Here is an 18376-nt window from a genome sequence, read left to right as displayed (position 1 = left end):
CATCGTCCTGTGTGCCTTCTAGAAAGAAAAGTAAATTCATGAAGAATGGTTGGAAGAGGTGAGCCAGTGGTAGGGAAACCTCTTTGGAGATGAGATTACCTAAGATTGAATCAAAGTTATAACAATGGGACTGGAGAGAAGGTAATGGATTCAGAGCTACACAGCACTAGAAGTCAAAGAGCTTTACTTGATCTGATTATGAATTAGAGATTATGAACACAAGCTGCCATATAATTTATTGGTTGAGAGTGTGAACTCTGGGGTCAGGCCTGGATTCAAACTCGAACTCCACCACTGTGTAACCTTGGGAAAGTTATTTAGTCTCTTTGAGACTCAGTTTCCTCATCTATAAAATGGGGATAATAACAACCAGCCTCATAGGGTTGAGGATAAAGATTAAAAATGATAATGCGTGAAAAACGCTTAGCATAGTTCCCACTCTTAAACGTCTATAATCAGTAGCTATTATCAATGTTTTATTAACACTGCTAATTAGGGAGCTGTGCTCTGCCCTTCCCTAGCTCACTCCAAAATATCAGACACTGGTGGGAATGGGGAAGGATACAGACAGACAAACTCTTGAATATTTATGTCATATTGGCTAATCTGTATATCAAAGAACAGATAAAAGACTGACAGGATAGCCAGCAAAATGGTAACCAGGGTTATCTCTGGGAGGTGAAACAAAGGTTAGTTTTACTTTTCTATATGAAGGTGTGCTATTTATATAATAAGGAAAAAATATTTTAAAATATATTTATTATGCCACAATATACTACTCAGCACCAGGTAAAGCTCTGTTCATCAAGGAAATAAGTTTCGTGGACACAGGTAGCACCCCCCCCACCCCCACCCCCAGCCTCAACGAGAGCACACACAGTCCAAATCTCCACCATGCCTCCAACTCCGGAAACAACTACCCAGGGGCACAGCCCCAGGGAAACTCAAAGCAGGAGCTACTCTGGGTCATGAAGATGGCCATGAGAAGGGCCCAGTGTCCCTGGGGCCTCAGTCCTCCAGAAGCTGCTGCACCAGGCAGGAATAGGGGTCCTGCCCCTCCATGAGCTGGGCATGATCCACCAGCTCTCCCTGCCTGAGCACCAGGACCTGGTCAGCGCTCTGAATCATCTGCAGCCTGTGAGCGATCACCAGCACCGTGCGGTCCCCGCGGGACTTCCAGTCCTGCAGCTGAAGGGAGAGGATCACAATGCCTCAGAGAGATAAGAATGGGATGGACACCACACCCCAAGTGGGCCCCATCTCTTGAGGCTTAGGGTAAAGAAGCCACGAAACATGAGAAGGTAGGCAAGAGCAGAAGATAAAGGTCTGCACTGCCCTTCTCTCTCAGCTGGATTATTGCAGCTGGTGGACGGGAAAGAGAGCTATGGAAGAACAGAGAATGTTCCCAGACCACCGTATTCTCCATTCCATTTCCCGACCCCAAGAAGACACAGCTACTCTTTCCACTAGTGGGCCATTTGTCCTGCCACCGCCCGATTCTGCACAGGCTGCTCCTGCAAACGTGACCCCTCAGGTCCCATTGTCCCTTGCCTCTCCCACCCCAGTACTCACAGCCTGCTCACACTGGACGTCCAGGGCACTGGTGGCTTCATCCAGGATGAGGACTCGTGGGTCCCGCACAAGGGCCCGGGCAATGGCCAGACGTTGTTTCTGTCCCACGGCCAACTGGTTCCCTTTCTCTCCTACATCTGGGGAAACCGAGAAATACCCTTCCTCAGACACAAGTGACCACAACAACATCTTCCCCACGAGCAGGGACAAGTGCACAACTGGTATTTCCACTAGCAGCAGTTAGGAGGCAGGAGGGCCTGGCATAGGGAGGGTGGTGGGGTGGAGACCTGCTGGGGCTGCCCGTGTGGAGGGAGCACTGCTTCTGCTTGCTCTCTGGGAACAAGGACTCCTGAGCAGGACAAGCGGCTGAGGAGCTCAGGGTGTTGGGGAAGGAGGGGAAGTGGGAGCTGAGGAAAGGGCAAGGAAACAGCACATATCAAGTTACAGGGACACAGCCCTCACTGCAAGAGTAAGCTCCCGTTTCTCTCTTGACTCAAGGCACCTGTATTTAGTCCACGCTCCATTTCTTTTATGAACTCATCCGCTTTGGCAGCCTGGGCAGCAGCCATCACCTTCTCATCACTGCAGCTCTTCAGCCCGTAAGCAATGTTGTCCCTCACAGAACCCGAGAGCAGCACGGGCTCCTGCCCCACCAAAGCCACCTGTGCACAGGGGTGGGAGCAGAGGACTGCGTGTAAACCCGCATGGCAGGGATCCTCCTTTCCTCCTCCCTCAGAATGGACTCCCTGTGTTTCTTCCCACCGATCGCCCATGTTCCCTCTGCACGTGCTTCTTCTTTCCTATCTCCTACCCCTCTTCTTCCTCCCTACCCACCTGTTGGTGCAGGTAGTGGTGTTCATACTGGGGAAGGGGCGCCCCATCCAGCAGCAGCTGCCCCTCCGTGGGCTGGTACAGATTCTGCAGCAGGGCAGCCACTGTGCTCTTCCCAGACCCATTGGGCCCCACTAGTGCGGTCATCTGACCAGGACGTAGGGTGAACGTGAGCCCCTAGAAAAGCCAAGAAAGAGTTAGGAGCCTGCCTCTGCTCCCTCAGGTCCCCTCCCCTTTTCTTTCTATCAAAGGGAAGATCAGCTTCTCAGAGGCAGATGATCTACAGGCTGTGAGGCCTGGTCACACGTAAGCAGCAGGCAGCAAAGGGCCCAGGTTTCCTCCTGTGGCCTCTTCAGGTACCTTGAGCACAGGCTGGTCAGGGCGATTGGGATAAGCAAAGGAGACATCCTGGAATTCCACCAGCCCCTGCAGAGTGGGAGGGGCCAGGGTTCCCGGGGGAGGCAGATTTGGCTGTCGGTCCAGGTAGTGAAAAACCTTCTCGGCAGCCCCCACGTTGCTCAGCATATCCCCAAACATGTATACCAGGGTCTGGAAGACAGGAGTGGAGGGGTCATCTAATCAAACGTAGCTCCACCAGAAACCAACTTCCCAGCTCTTCACACACTTCCCTGCCACACTCCACCCCAGTCACACTTCTCCTCCCCTCGTCCAAAAAAGATTCTCTACCTTTAAGTGTGCAATTTGGATGGAATTTAAAAGTGGCACCAATCCCTACTCCAGTGTTCCAATTTGCAATGTAAAGGATGGAGAAGTCCATACTCTTCCCTCCTGTACAGAATTACTTCTATCCCCAGACCTTTTCAATTACGATTTTGTGTTACTTGAGCACAGTTTTTGCCTGATTAGACAGTGAACTCCTTAAAGTAGGCACTGTGCCTACCTCATCTTTGTAGCCACCAGAGTGCTTAGCACAGTCCTTCACACATAGAAGATGATTAATAAATGTCTAGGAAAACTATAAAATAAAGCCCAAGACGAAGGAATTAATTAATTAAAACTGGTAAATATAGGGAAAGAACTAAATGCTCATTCTGCCTTTCCTAATCAAACTGTAACCCTGGGTAACCAAACAGCAGATGAGGAGACATCTCCCTTGACAGAGGCATTCCAGCTAATCAATGAAGGAATGGTAGAATATCACCATTTTTGCAACCCTTAATAATTTAATGGATCTAGGCAATGAGCATCAATGGCTGATACCACAGATATATATGAGAGATATAAATGAAATATATACACTACATGACATGTACGAGACAAGTGGAAGCTTGACCACTGACTGTATTTGATGAATTTTAGGAATTACTGTTAATTTTTTAGGTTGGATAATGGCATTGTGGTTTCTTTAATATTTATATTTTAAGGATACATTCTGAAATATGTAGAGATGAAACTATATCTTGGATTTGCTTCAAAATAACATGGGTCGGGGAAGTGGGTGGGGATACAGATGAAACAAGACTGGCCATGACTCGATAATAGTTTTTCTTTGTTTTTGGGTGTTTTTTGCCATCGTTTGGAATTCTCCATAACAAAATGAGTTAGGTTTGTTTTGTTTTGTTTTGTTTTGTTTTGTTTTGTTTTGTTTTGTGAGGAAGATCAGCCCTGTGCTAACATCTGCCAATCCTCCTCTTTTTTTTTTGCTGAGGAAGACTGGCCCTGGGCTAACATCCGTGCCCATCTTCCTCTACTTTATATGGGACGCCGCCACAGCATGGCTTGCCAAGCGACACATTGGTGCATGCCTGGGATCCAAACCGGTGAACCCCGGGCCAACGCAGCGGAACATGCGCAATTACCCGCTACGCCACCGGGCCGACTCCTTGTTGTGTATTTTTAAGGAGAACAAATAAAGCCCGAGGCCCAGAAGGCCAGAGAGAAAAAGGGAGGGGAAAACAGCACGCACGGGCTCCTGACTCACCTGCACATAGCTGCCCACATCCTCCTGGTAGAGCAGAAAGGAGAGCAGCCCGCCCCGCGTGAGGTCCCCGGCCAGGATCTGCTGCAGCCCACAGGTCAGCATGAGCACCTGCACTCCCAAGTGCAGCATCTGGAAGGGGAGAAGAAAGGCAAGGCTGAGAAAGAGTCTCCCCACTCTTCCCCTATGACATTAAGCAGCAGAGACCTCAGGACCAGCTGTAGGCTTCCCATTGCTTTCCCGGCCCTCTTCCCTGGGCCCTTCGCCCCAGCCACTGGGCCTTCTCACCCTCCTTATGAGCAGGTAGAGGGCTCGCTCCAGGTCTCGTCGCCACCACAGCTGCCGACATCGGTCAAGGGCCTCCTTATAGCGACAGACCTCCTGCTCCTCGGCCCCAAAACTGCGCACAGTCTGCAGCCCTCCAACGGCCTCCCGCACCACCTGCCCTGCCTTCGCCACTGCATCCTGGATCTCCCAAAGCACTGCCTGGAAAAGTGGGGCAGGGGATAAAAGGGGTTGATTCGGCAGAAGACAGCAGACGCCATGTCTCCTTCCAGCCCAATGTGGAATGCTCCCCCAATCTACCTAAAAATTTCAAACTGTCCTCTTTCCATCTTCCTTACATTTCTTTCCAGAAGGAATAATGAGAGTGAAGGAGGGAGGGAACAAAATATTACTGAGCTCTCAGTGATAGGTAGTGTAAGAGACACACGTTATTTCTTTTGAACTTCATTTGAGGTCATTCACACCACTCCCAGTAACTGAATGAAGAAGAGGTAGTTTTCCCAAAAAGCCCCAGCTAACTAACAGAAGGTGGAGATGTAACTTAAAATGGATCAAAGATCTAAACATAAGAGCTACAACCATAAGACTCCTAGCAGAAAACAGTGGGGAAAAGCTTCATGACGCTAGATTTGGCAATGATTTCTTGGATATGACACCAAAAGCAGAAGCAACAAAAGAAAAAAATAGATAAATTGGACTTCAGCAAAATTAAAAACTTTTGTGCATCAAAGGACACTATCAACAGAGTAAAAAGACAACCCACAGAATGGGAGAAAATATTTTCAAATCATATATCTGATAAGCGGTTAATATCCAGAACATATGAAGAACTCCTACAACTGAACAATTAAAAAACAACCCAATGAGCAAACAACTTGAATAGACTTTTCTCCAAAGAAGGTATAAAAATGGCCAATAAGCACATGAAAAGATGTTTAACATCGCTGATCATCAGGGAAATGTAAATCAAAACCACAATGTGATATCACCTCACAACCATTAGGATGGCTATTACAAAAAAAAAAACAAAAACAGAGACTAAGTGTTGGAAAAGAACATAAAGCAACTGAAACCCTTGTGTATTGCTGGTGAGAACATAAAATATGTAAAATGGTACAGCCACCGTGGAAAACAGTATGGTGGCTCTTCAAAAAATTAAAAACAGAACTACCATATAATCCAGGAATTCTATATACCTAAAAAAATTGAAAGCAGAGACTCAAACAGATATTTGTACACTCATGTTCATAGTAGCATTATTCACAACAGCCAAAGGGTGGAAGCAACCCAAGTGTCCATCAACAGATGAATGGATAAACAAAATGTGGTCCACGCATCAATGGAATATTATTCAGCCTTAAAAAGGAAAAAAATTCTGACACATGTTGCAATATGGATGAACCTTGAAGACATTATGCTAAGTGAAATAAGCCAGTCACAAAAAGACAAATACCATATGACCCCACTTACATGAGATACCTAAACTAGTCAAATTCACGGAGTCAGAAAGTAGAATGGTGGTTGCCCCAGGATTGGGGGAAAGGAGAAATGTAGAGTTAGTTTTTAACTGGCATGGAATTTCAGATTGGGAAGAGGAACAAAGTTCTGGAGATGGATGGTGGTGATGGTTGCACAACAATGCAAATTTACTTAATGCCACCAAAATGGCACACTTAAAAATGGTTAAAATGAGAGCAGTGGATATGAACAGACATTGTTCCAAGGAAGATACACAGATGGTCAATAGGCACATGAAAAGATGTTCAACATCACTAATTATTAGAGAAATACAAATCAAAGCTATAACGAAATATCACCTCATGCCCGTCAGAATGGCTATTATTAAAAAGACAAGAAATTGGGGCCGGGCCGGTGGCGTAGCAGTTAAGTTCGTGCTTTCACAGGTTCAAATCCTGGGCATGGACCTACACACGGCTCATCAAGCCACGCGCAGGCGGCATCCCACATAGGGCAACTAGAAGGATGTACAACTACGACATACAACTATCTATTGGAGCTTTGGGGAGAAAAAAAGAAAAAAGGAGGAAGATTGGCAACAGATATTAGCTCAGGGCCAATCTTCCCTCCACTCCTCCCCCCCCCCAAAATGACAAGAAATAACAAGTGTTGGAGAGATGTGGAGAAAAGGGAACTCTCATACATTGCTGGTGGGAATGTAAACTGGTGCAGCCACTATGGAAAACAGTATGGAGATTTCTCAAAAAATTAAAACTAGAAATACCATATGACCCAGCTATTCCACTTCTGGATATTTATCCAAAGAACATGAAAACACTAATTTCAAATGATATATGCACCCCTATGTTCACTGCAGCATTATTCACAATAGCCAAGACTTGGAAGCAACCCAAGTGCCCATCAATGGACGAATGGATAAAGAAGATACAGTATTATATATACAATGGAATACTACTCAGCCATAAAAAGGACAAAATCATGCCATTTGTGACAACATGGATGGACCTTGAGGTTATTATGCTAAGCAAAATGTCAGAGAAAGACAAATACCATATGATTTCACCCATATGTGGAAGATACACAAAGAAACACATAGATAAGGAAAACAGAGTGGTGGTTACCAGAGGGGAAGGGAGTGGGGGAGGGGGGTGAAAGGGGTCAAGGGTCACAAACTCATAGTGACAGATGGAAACCAGCCTTTTGGTGGTGAAAACCATGCAGTCTATACAAAGTTAAAACACAATGACGTACACCTGAAATTTACATCATGCTATAAACCAATGTGACCTCAATAAAATAATTTTAAAAAATAAATAAATAATACTAATTTTTTAATGGTAAATTTTATGTTATGTATATTTTACCACAATTTTTTTTAAAGGGAGAGAGAAGGTGCAGCTGCCATTCATTCAGACTCAGGACTTCCTGGCTGCACGTTCTACTTTCTCTACATTCCATCCAAATTCCTTCTGTTGATTATAAAAGGGAAAACTCTCTACCTAAAATCTTCTACGATGGCATTTTTAATCTTCTGTGGGGAAGGTGTGTACAGACTCCTTTGAAAATCTGATGAAAAGTTATCCTCTCCCCAGAAAAATGCTCTTGGTCTGTTTCCTTCTCCCTCTTCCTCTCTCTCTCTCTCTTTCACACACACACGGAAAGACACACACACACATACTTGCATACAGTCCCAGGGGGCCATGGACCTTCTGATGCCTGTCAGAACTGCTGCTCTAAGGGCAGAGAAGAGACGACCTCTAGGAGAGCTTTATTCGTCTTTGGCGATTCTCTCACATCCACATATACCTGATGGCGGACGTTGTACACCTTTTCAGCTGCTATGTTGAGAGGCACGTGGACCAGAGAGAGGAGGGTGAGCCAAGGTGACAGACTGAGCATGAAGCTGTACAGTCCCACCACTTTCACCAGGCTCCGCAAGAGCACATTGGCGTTTAAAGGCAGCCAGCGACTCATCAGGGTGGTGTCGGAGTTCAGCCGTGAATTCAGCTCTCCTGGGGAGGACAGAGCAGGTAAGGAAACCACGTGTAACGCAGAACCCCCAGAAACTCCCTCCCTCCTGTCTCCTCTGGCACAGCCCCTCCTCTAAACACCCTCCCTCACTTTTGGGAGAGCAGTGGAGGCTGCCTCACTGCCCTGTCCTAAAAGAGAGAAAAGCAGCCCCAGGCCCTGGCTCCCCGGATGCAGGCAGGAGAGGCTGTGTGCAGGTGGAGGGTGACTGAGGGGCAAGGAATGCCCGGGGGAAGCCCAGACCTGGACTCCAGGCCCCACCTGTCTTAGTCTCCTGGAAGAAACCGAGGTCCTGGCGCAGAAGGGAGGAGAAAAGCTGCTCTCGAATCCGCAAGTTGACTCTAAACATGGTGAAGATAAAGGCGCTTCCTCGGCAGCCCGCGGACAGTGAGCTGCAGATAGGGAGGAGACAGTAGGAGAAGGAAGGGGAGAGAGATATAGAGAAGGAGGGCATAAGTGAGAGAAGCAGAGGAGAGAGCATGGAATGAAGAAAAAATACGAAGTTGGGGAAAGTATACCAGGAGACGCAGAAGAGAAAGAAGTAGAGAGGGGGACAAGAGGGGCAGGAATAAAAAGGGGAAGAAAAGAGAGGACATGGTGAGCTGCATGTGGGAACACAATACTAACGTGCAGAAATACACGTGTATTTATGGAATTCACTCTGTGATAGACACAAGGGAAGGATACAATAGAAGTGAACAGATGATGTGAAAAGAAATAGCCTATGGCTTGCTTCTGACCTGGCCTCCCTCAGTGCTCTCCCTCCAGGCTTCCTCTATGTCTTGGTCTTTCCCCACTGCCCCCTACCCCCACCCCCACCCCAAAGTCCCTGTTCCTAGTCCCAGATAATTCACTGCGGGAACTGCAGCAATGAACTCTCTTTCTCCAGAGCCCTAGAGTCACGCTTTTCCCCCATCTCCATCATCCCTGGAGTTGGAGAATTCCTCTTAGACTAACCAATTTATTGTAAAACAATAAAACTTAAAGGAAAAATGTGAAAGCATAGCAGGTATTTTACAAAATATGTGTTTTTAATACAAATCTAGTTACCATGGTTAGGAGGCTGTTGGGATAGTGAGACATACAATGATGAGGGTTTGGACTTTGGTGATCATAGTGGGAATGGAGAGAAAGGAGCCAAAGGAGAAACATTTTGAAAGAAAATAACAGGGCTACTGTTTGAACATGAGAAAGGCATCAACGAAACTGACGCCTGGAGCCTAGGATACTGATGGGGAACTCAGGAAGGGGAATAAGAAGAGGGAGCCACTTTCAAGAAGACAGGAGGGAATGTAATGCATTTGGAGCTCTGGGTATGTGGAAAGTGAGATGAAAGTGGGCTATCCAATGGGAATGTCAAGGAGGCAACTGGATTACAAGACTGTTGGTGGGCATGGAAATATGGATCTGGGAGTCATCTGCAGAGATGAACTGAGTTAGCTCAATAGGAAAAATGCTCTTAAAGACCAAAGAACTGAATCACAAGGAAAGTCCATATTTAAGGATCCAGAGGAGGAGTGGATTGAGAAGTAGAAAGGGAGTTCATAAAAGCTAAGTGAAGAAAGAGATCAATAAGAGTTTATTCTAATGCCAAATGAAACGGAGAAGCAAAGAGAATTGAGGACTGATTTAAGAAAAAAAAAAAAAGCAGTGGATTGATGAATAAGAAGTTCACTTTTCAGCAAAGAGTAGCAAATATGGAATGAAGGCATAGTGAAGAACTGATTTTTGAGGCATTCTCAGCAAAGTATGACCATAACAAAGGGGCAGCATCAAGCAGCGGGCTGGTATTAGGGTAAGGCAAGTGAGGCATCTGCACCACCCTAGGAGCAAGCACCTCCTTAAATTCTGCACCCTGGGTGCCTCACCCACCTCATCCTCGCCCCTGCCTGATCAACCAGTTAGTTAGTTAGTTAGTTAGTAGACAGCAGACTCCTGAGTATGTCTAAAAACAGAGGAAAAAGAAAAAGAGTGAAGATGCTGGAAAGAAAGGTGCTAAGCTTCAGAGTAAGATCTTCAGGGATTGACTTGTCTTAGTCTCCCGGAAGAAACTGAGGTCCTGAAGGGAGGGAGAAACATGTCCACCTTGACAAGAGGATAACTTTGCAAACAAACTTAGGGGTGGGAGGTAGGAGGCAGAAAAGAGACATGGAATTCCATGGAGACAGAATGTTGAGAGGCAACAGAGAGACATTCCATTTGACACATAAACTCCTTTGAATTACATTTACTAGTACTTGTATTTATAATCACGTACTATAAACTTGGAAGATGCTGGATAAATATGGTGAATGAAGGAACGAATGAATGGATGGATGAAACAGAATGCTGAAAAAATAAATACATGCATATTTTAGTTCAAGTATTTTGTGCTTTGTGCACAAAAGGGTCTAAAAACAAAGTTAGGAAAGTGAGGGCCCCTGTTAAGATTTGGGACTGGCAAATGGACCCAATGGCCCATCACTTACCTCCCAATGGAGAAGAGACACATGAAAAAGATGGCGCTGACAAAGGCATCCGGGTCAAAATCACTTCCCAGAATGTCAATCACACGACCAGAATAGTAAGGGATTACTGTCTCACCTGAAAGAGGCATGAAGGATACCAGATGAATAGGCTGGTGCCAAGGGCCTTTTCCCACCTCCAACTCACAAGGCCCTCTCCTGACTCACCCAACACAGCGACAACAAGGAAGAAGAAGGCGGCAGCCAGGAAAGGCAGGTCTGGCCTGGAGAGCTTCAGCAGCCTCCACATCAAGGCTCTGTTGTTCTCCTGGCCCTGCTCTCTCTCCTGGGCTCCTGGAGGGCTCAGCACAGCCCACACTGCCCAGCCTAGCCCTGCAGCCCCGTACCCCACCAGCAGCCAACTCCAAGATGCTGAAGCCACTCTGAGTGGGGGAGCACTTAAGGCCCCTGGGACCAGGACCCTCAAGGAGAGAAACAGGGGGGTTGCCAGGCAGAGCAGGGGCAGCAGTGTTCCCAGAAATCCCAGCAGACCCCCCAACTTCAACAGCCCCCACAGCCCTACAAGTCGCAGGGTCCCCTCCAGCCACAGGCCTGGAAATCCTGGGGGAAGCACATCCCCCAGGGTCCCCTGAAGCAGCCAGAGTAAGGCCGAGTCCACCAGCAGCAGGGAGGCCCAGGGTCTCAGGTCAGGGAGCCACATGGCGTTACCTGCGGGTGGAAGACAAGAAATTACAGAGAAGTCCCAATCCTCACCCCTATCCCCCCACCCCCACTCTGCCCAACCCGTCCATTGGCTTCTCATTTTATCCAATCCCACCCTAAAAGGTCCCCTGGGCACCCTGCGCTCAGTAGTACATCCCTCCTACGGCGGAAGGCATTCGGCCTGTCCGAGGGAGCTGGGAAGCCTGACCACAGGAGCCTCATCCTTTATAAAGAATTCCCGTGACCCCCCATCCCCCGCCTGCCGCCGCCGCCGAGTTCCAAAGAGCCAGGCGGTCCCCGCCCCGCTCCCCTGCACTCCCGGGTCCAGAGGGACAGGGAGGAGGGGCGTGGAGGGGCTGGGGGACTGGGATGCGTCTCTGTTAGCGCTCCAGGTTTCCATCCGCACGAACTCACCAGCGGCGGCTTCGGGACCACGGCTCCGAAGGTCTTTCCGTGGAGCGCTGAAGACCGAGCTCTGAAATGCGCTCCCGCGGTCTCAACTTCGTCTCCCCCTTCCGCTCGCCGGCGCTGCTCCCCCAGCGAGCGCGGCCGCGCTCCTGCGCCTTTCGCTTTCCCTTTCGCTTCTCGTTCCGGGCGGCGCGGCCAGCGGGGGGCGCGCGAGAGCTGCAGACCGCCGGCCCGGAGCCCCCAGCTCCTGCTTGCACTTGCCAGGCCCAGGTGACTCTCTCACCCTTAGCAACACTCTGGGATAGAAAACGACTGCAATTTTTTTTAATTGTCACTAAGTGAAATAAAGCTGTTTCAAGAGTGGGATGCTTTATAATTGGAGAACCAATCAATTTTCTTACTTCAATCTCGTGCTACCTCAAGCTCTGAACCTATTTTCAGAGCTGCCCTCTTCCCCTGTCCAAGCGCCAGTTTTAGGGTCTTGGGGTAAAAATAGACCCAGATAATAAGCGAGAAACACACAAGACCTATCCTAAATAGAAGATTTCAGCCACTCTCCCCAGGGCCTAAGTGGGTTTCCACTTAACAGATTTTGAGCTTAGGAGGCCCTGACCCTTTATCTCACCCTTTATCTTCGTCTGTCCTTCTCAACACAGCACCTTGAGCAGAGCACATGTTCAGATGCTTCTAAATTTGTGCTCCAAATTGTGTGGGAAGCACCTTCGGCATAGAAGGGAAATGGACTTTGTTTCTTGGTCTGTTTCAACACTGATTAAAACAGTAATCAGGCTTCTACAGATCCTGCCTGACCTAGAGTTTATCTATGGAACATGCAGATTTGTTTATTCCAGAAATAACTCTTCAGGTTGGAACTACCTCCCAAACTCAAAATATCCCCAAGGAGAGGATCGCTTGGATTCCAAACCACCTTTTTGAAATGTTATTGGTGTGACTACAAATAAGTCACTTCAAGTTTAAAATAGTGTGGGGGAAGGGGGAGAGATTTAAAGTAGGGGATTACTAAAATTTCTCCAACCCTGTCCATTCTGGGGTTTTAAGGATCTCTTCCTAATGAAAAAAAGCTTTACATTCAGCTACTTTCTTCTTTCAAGCTTTTCCTTTCACTAACTCTGCTTTGAAAGGTGACATTGTGCCTGCTCCTTCTTGAAGCTCCAGCATGATTCAGAAAACCTCATTATGTCTGTCTCAGTTTTCTAACCTGGCTACTTTTTCCTCCTATTCCCCACTTCAGGGAGTCCTCTCTATCTCCTCTTCCTCTTCAATCATGGTCCTGTCATCTTGTAATTGAGCATGACACATCACGAAATTGAACCCCTAATGTCCATCTTTACATTCAATAGCCAATACATCCAAAGTGTTCTTTGAGGTAAAGTTACTACCATGTTTACAATTACCGTACACATGTGAGGTGAGAGCTTTTTCATCCGACTCTGCAAAGTCAAAAGCAGTTGTTCTAGGTGCCCTACTCCCAGGCACCCAAACCATTAACAATGGACCACACAGGAGTCTCCAGGTTGTTTCCCTATAGAAAGGACCCTAACCTGAATTAAATTGCAAGTGAGTGTCCACAGACCACAATGATCAGCCTTCCTGAGGTCCTAGAGAGATGAGTGTGGAAGGAAAACCCAGGAGAAATATTTGGTGAGGCCCCATTTCTTAGGTAGGGCTTTGAGTCTCTCTTCTCAGGAAAAGCCTCTCTTTATTTCCTGCTCCCTTCCCCACTAACAAACACATCCCCAAGCCCACTCAGCCACAACACAGAAGCTTTTATAACCGTTTTCCTTTATTGTGCTTAGTGGGGCAGCCAGAAGGTTGAGGTGGGGGGAGGGAAACAGAGAACATGCAATGGATGAACTCTGCCCTGCCCCCACTGGCTGCAGTTCTCTATCTCTGGGCTCAGGTTAGGCCCCTCTTTCTCCTGGGGCATAAGCTGGCCCAGGTCCCTCAGTCAGCCAGGCTTTCCCAGAGGAGGCCAGCCCAGCGGCCACCACTGTTACTGACTGGCCTCTCGATACTGGTGCAGCAGGTCACTGACGTCTGTACTTTCCACCTTCACCCAACCATCTTCCTTCATGTGGTACACTGTGGGCAAAGGAGAAAGAACATGGCGTCACCTTTCACTTCAGCAAGTTCCTGTTAATAATGTTATGTTGAAGGCAACAACAGCAACACACACGCTCAAAGCGCTTATTACTGGGACTCCAATACTCCTCTTCTGACTCAGAAAACCTTCTCCCTGCCACTCTACCCTCCCTGAGTCTCCCAACCTCAAATCCCCTTTCCCCGCCCAGGGGCGTGGTGGTGGGAGCATTGGTCTCTTACTATTGACAACACCTCCAGAATAGCTGTCTCGGTGGGTGGCATGAACAATAGCCCTGCGGCCCAGGTCATAGGCCTCTTCGAGGCTAAGATTGTTCCGATAGCCACTATCCATGACCCCATAGGCATAGGAGTTCCCGCTACCAGTGGAGAACATATTTCCTGAGAGCCGAGTCCCATTTTCATCCACATAGTAGAGTCCAGGACCCTACAGGAGGCAAGAGGGTTCCAGGTTGGAATTGGAGAGGGAATTGTTGGTAACATACAGGTTCAAGTGTGAGACACAAAAAGTGGACAAAAGAATAAGAATTACCACAAGAACATCTGAACCAGGACAACACTTTGATAACACTCACAGAACTTTAGGGGAAAAAAAGGAAAAACAAACCTGGAATCAGCAATTTTATCAAAAGGGACAAGCTTATGAAACAATGGTCCACATCTAGACCCAAAAATAGCCTGTGAATATGATGGAACAGTTCTATAACCGAGCATTCTATGTGCCACGCATCTTGTAGGGGAGAGAGTGGGAGTGTACAATGGGGAAACTGACCTCTCATCCACGGTGGGGGAATACGGAGAGTGGAGGGCACTCACCTTCTTGTCCCAGCCACAGATCATGCTGCCCATGTTGAGGCCCATGCCCCGGTACTGGCACATCATGTTGGAGAGCAGTTTGGAGGCTGCTGACACTGAGATGCGCTCCCCATTCCGCAGATAGTACAGCCTGGGTGAGGACAGGGCAGTGCAGGGAGAGGACTTAGAAGAGGCAGGAGAAGGCTAGCTCTCCAAGCAAGCAGCCCAATGGATGGGCAAGAAATGAAGAGATAAGCATTTGAAAGAAGTGATTTTGTAAGATCTCCGGATGGGGGAGAGATTTGGAATTTAAAGTACCTAAACCATATAAAGAAATCCTAGTAAATAATACTCTCCCACCAGGGTTGATGGTGTCGGTGCTAAATCACCGACAAATTATCTGGCTTATTGGCAGGAGTACAAGCTGAGATTTGGGAGGTTTTATCACCAAAAGGCTGTTTTATGAAATACTACATTAGCACTGAGATGCTATGTTAGCACAGGGGGAAAGGGTGAGGAGCAGTGATCTGGAGGATCCAGGTTCCAGGATGGACCACCAGGCTTAGAATGGAGGCGAGAAGCCTTGCCTACCTGCACTCCTTGGCCAGCAGACGCTCCCAGTACTGACAGTCCGCTGCACAGCCAGACATGGTGCCAAGCAGATAAGGGTTAATCTCAATCACCTTATTCACCCTTAAGGTGGCTGGAGGAAGATGGAGTTTTGAGAGAGGAGGAATGTCTCCACAGCTCTCCCTCTGTATCCTAAATCAATATCTGCTTCTGCTTTGGTGCAGATGTTGGGCTCCTGCTGAGCAGTGGGCCCAGATCCCAGGATTCCAGCTGCTGGAACACATACTCACCAATGTAACTCCCAGCTGAGGCCCGAGAATCCACCGCCACGATCACTCCATGCTGGAACTTGAAGGCCAGTGTGGTAGTGCCATGGGCCATCTCAATCTGAATGTTCTTTTCTCCGTTCCCACCCAGGGACTGGAAGAAGTCAGTGGGCTAGTGAGGGAGAAAAGGCAGAGAAAGGGGCAATGAAAATTTCTGAAGCAGGAGGCTCCAGGACAGGGTTTTAGAGAGAATGGGAGTGAGGGGACATGCAGAAATTCTCCCACCATCAATAAATGGAACAGTTAGTAACTAATCTCTACAAGGAAACGGCTTGGGAGAAGGAAAAGACGAGCCACACCACACAAAACTTTTCCATTTTCCAGCGCAATAGAAATGAAAAAAAAATAAATGTTACCATAGCTAAAAATGTTACGGTGACTTTAGTGTTTTTTCCATTCACAGGTCATTTAACCCTCACCAACACATTTTATTAATAGTATCTCCTGTGGAGAGAAGGGAACTCTCATACACTGCTGGTGGGAGTGCAAACTGGTGCAGCCACTATGGAAAACAGTATGGAGATTCCTCAAAAAATCAAGGATAGAACTACCATATGATCCAGCTATCCCATTGCTGGGTATTTATCCAAAGAACTTGAAAACACCAATGCATAAAGATACATGCACCCCTGTGTTCATTGCAGCGTTATTCACAATAGTCAAGACTTGGAAGCAACCTAAGTGCCCATCAAGGGACGAATGGATAAAGAAGATGTGGTATATATACACAATGGAATACTACTCAGCCATAAGAAACGATGAAATCCAGCCATTTGTGACAACATGGATGGACATTGAGGGTATTATGCAAAGTGAAATAAGTTAGAGGGAGAAGGTCAAATACCGTATGATTTCCTTCATTAAGTAGTAGATAATAACAACAATAAACAAACCCATAGAGACAGAGATTGGATTGGCGGTTACCAGAGGGGAAGGGGGGAGGGAGGAGGGAGAAAGGGATAATTCTGCACATGTGTGTGGTGATGGGTTGTAATTAGTATTTGGGTGGTGAACATGATGTAATCTATGCAGAAATAGAAGTATAATGATGTACACCTGAAATTTATACAATGTTATAAACCAATGTTACTGCAATAAACAAAAAATTAAAAAAAAAGAAACTGTTCAATAAAGGATGTCAACATTTAAAAAAAAAATAGTATCCCCATTAACAGTGAGTGGCTGAGGCAAGGCTAATTGCCGAAGTTCATAGGTTTTCCAAGACAGCCCCTCTATCATGAAAGCCCCATGAGAAAGGATTCCTGATTTGTGTGTGATGGAGAACAGGCAAGCAAGCTCTATTCTTCCGCCGGGACCCCCCACCTCACCCCTACCCCTTTGCCGTAATCCGCATTTCCTCACCCTCAGACGGTCAGCCCCCGATTCCCACGTGGCCTCTTCCCCAGCTCGGGCCCTGCTCCACTAAAGGATGGCCCCCTCCGCGTTTCCCCACCTCTCGGCAGCCTCAAGGCAGACCCTCCATTCCTCTGCGCCCTCTTCCCCCCTCCCACGGGGTTCTCTTACAACCCTGACCTGCATTCCTCGCGGGAGGGCGAGCTCCGGAGATCGCATAGAGAAACTGTAGTGTCCAGGGTCCGAGCGATGCCCGCTTCCCGCGGCGGGGAAAGCCCAGTTTTCCCGCTGCCCTCGGGAGGCTCCGCACACCTCCAGCAGCGCCATGATCGCCTGGCACCCGGAGATCCGTCGGCTCTCGGAGGAGGAAGTGAAAGCGAAAGCCCGCAGCCTTCAGGGGAGGGAACCAGAATTTTTTCCACATCCCCCTGCCCTTTCCGAGAAGAAGTCAGTGGATGTCGGGGGACCAGGAATATCATATTGGGAACAGACTTCTGCGCTCCGCCTTCTTGGAGATTAGGGAAACAGTGGGTAATAGACTGTCAGAAGAAAGGAAGAAAGAGAGGGAACGGCTTCGAAAGCCCCCTTGGCGATGAGGTTACGGTGAGAGAACCAACAGGCGGGGCATCCTCTGGGAACAGTCAGGGAGTGGTAGGGGTCGTATTATCTAAAAGCGTAGCCTCAACCAGAAAGCTGGAAGTCAGCAAGACTCACGTCGGGGGTGGGCGTGGGGTGTTCATATGGGCATTATTTCATACAAGTAGGGGAGGGACAGGAGTGTGTGGGGCCACTGAGTCTTGAGCACGAGTCCTGGGGCAATAGGCAATAGAATATACCAGCGGCGTATGGGGGAAGCGGCACCAAGGAGAGGGCGCAGTCTCTGAACCTTTCCACGTGGTCCCTCATAGGGCCTCTCTCGGTTCAACAGTCTCCCTAACCTGTAGCCACCCACAACTACTGCCTTTTCTGCCCACACCTCCTCGCATAATTCTTGCTTGCCTGACCACTGCTGAGTTTAACTCCTCTAAACCCCGCCTTTCGCTGCATCCTCTTTTGGCCTAATCTGCCCAGCAACTGTTAACGTTACATACCGTGGCCCTCCCTTGAATGGAAGAGATGTACTAGCAACCCCGCCCACTACGCTGAGACTAGCCCGGCAGGTGCCGCTTCTGAGCCGGGTGAGCCCGGCAGGAAAGGCCCAGGGCGGGCGAGGCGGGGAAGGGTGAGGCGCGACCAGCTCGTCCGCTCGCGCGCTTGCACTTCCGCCAGCCGCGCTCTCCCTCCGTCTTCCACCTCAGGAAGGCGCTGGCTCCGGCTGCAGCGGCTGGTGCCTTGGAGGGCGCTGTATCCCAGTTTGGCTTATCCCTGGGAACTAGCGGGGGCCGGGGGGGGCGGTGGGGGGTGGACCATAGGAAATAGAAAACTTAAGGGAGAAAGAAGATGGCTCACTTAAGGCTGTGAAACATCGAGGATGCTGAAGGAGGGAGACACCCAGAAAAGAA

At 48.2% G+C, this 18376-nt stretch overlaps 2 protein-coding genes across 2 annotated transcripts; both read right to left on the bottom strand.

Annotated features, from left to right (window-relative positions):
- Positions 1–405: 405 nt before the first annotated feature.
- TAP2 (transporter 2, ATP binding cassette subfamily B member) lies at positions 406–11842 on the bottom strand. Its single transcript, XM_058554657.1, has 12 exons — positions 11716–11842; positions 10807–11307; positions 10603–10717; positions 8396–8526; positions 7913–8118; positions 4631–4828; positions 4346–4474; positions 2764–2952; positions 2407–2580; positions 2075–2234; positions 1573–1709; positions 406–1188 (listed from the first exon to the last, which is right to left on the bottom strand). The coding sequence occupies exons 2-12, from the start codon at positions 11297–11299 to the stop codon at positions 1009–1011; spliced, it is 2112 nt and encodes a 703-aa protein (XP_058410640.1). The 5' UTR covers positions 11300–11307; positions 11716–11842; the 3' UTR covers positions 406–1008.
- Positions 11843–13495: 1653 nt separating this feature from the next.
- On the bottom strand, positions 13496–17460 carry PSMB8 (proteasome 20S subunit beta 8). The gene is made up of 6 exons (XM_058554665.1): positions 17055–17460; positions 15486–15633; positions 15217–15328; positions 14647–14776; positions 14053–14257; positions 13496–13812 (listed from the first exon to the last, which is right to left on the bottom strand). The coding sequence occupies exons 1-6, from the start codon at positions 17199–17201 to the stop codon at positions 13724–13726; spliced, it is 831 nt and encodes a 276-aa protein (XP_058410648.1). The 5' UTR covers positions 17202–17460; the 3' UTR covers positions 13496–13723.
- Between the last annotated feature and the right edge of the window lie 916 nt (positions 17461–18376).

Source organism: Diceros bicornis, chromosome 14 (genome assembly GCF_020826845.1).
Source record: "Diceros bicornis minor isolate mBicDic1 chromosome 14, mDicBic1.mat.cur, whole genome shotgun sequence".
Taxonomy (NCBI): Eukaryota; Metazoa; Chordata; class Mammalia; order Perissodactyla; family Rhinocerotidae; genus Diceros; species Diceros bicornis.
The sequence above is the reverse complement of the archived record's forward strand: the minus strand, read 5'-3'. Positions and strand labels throughout refer to the sequence as shown.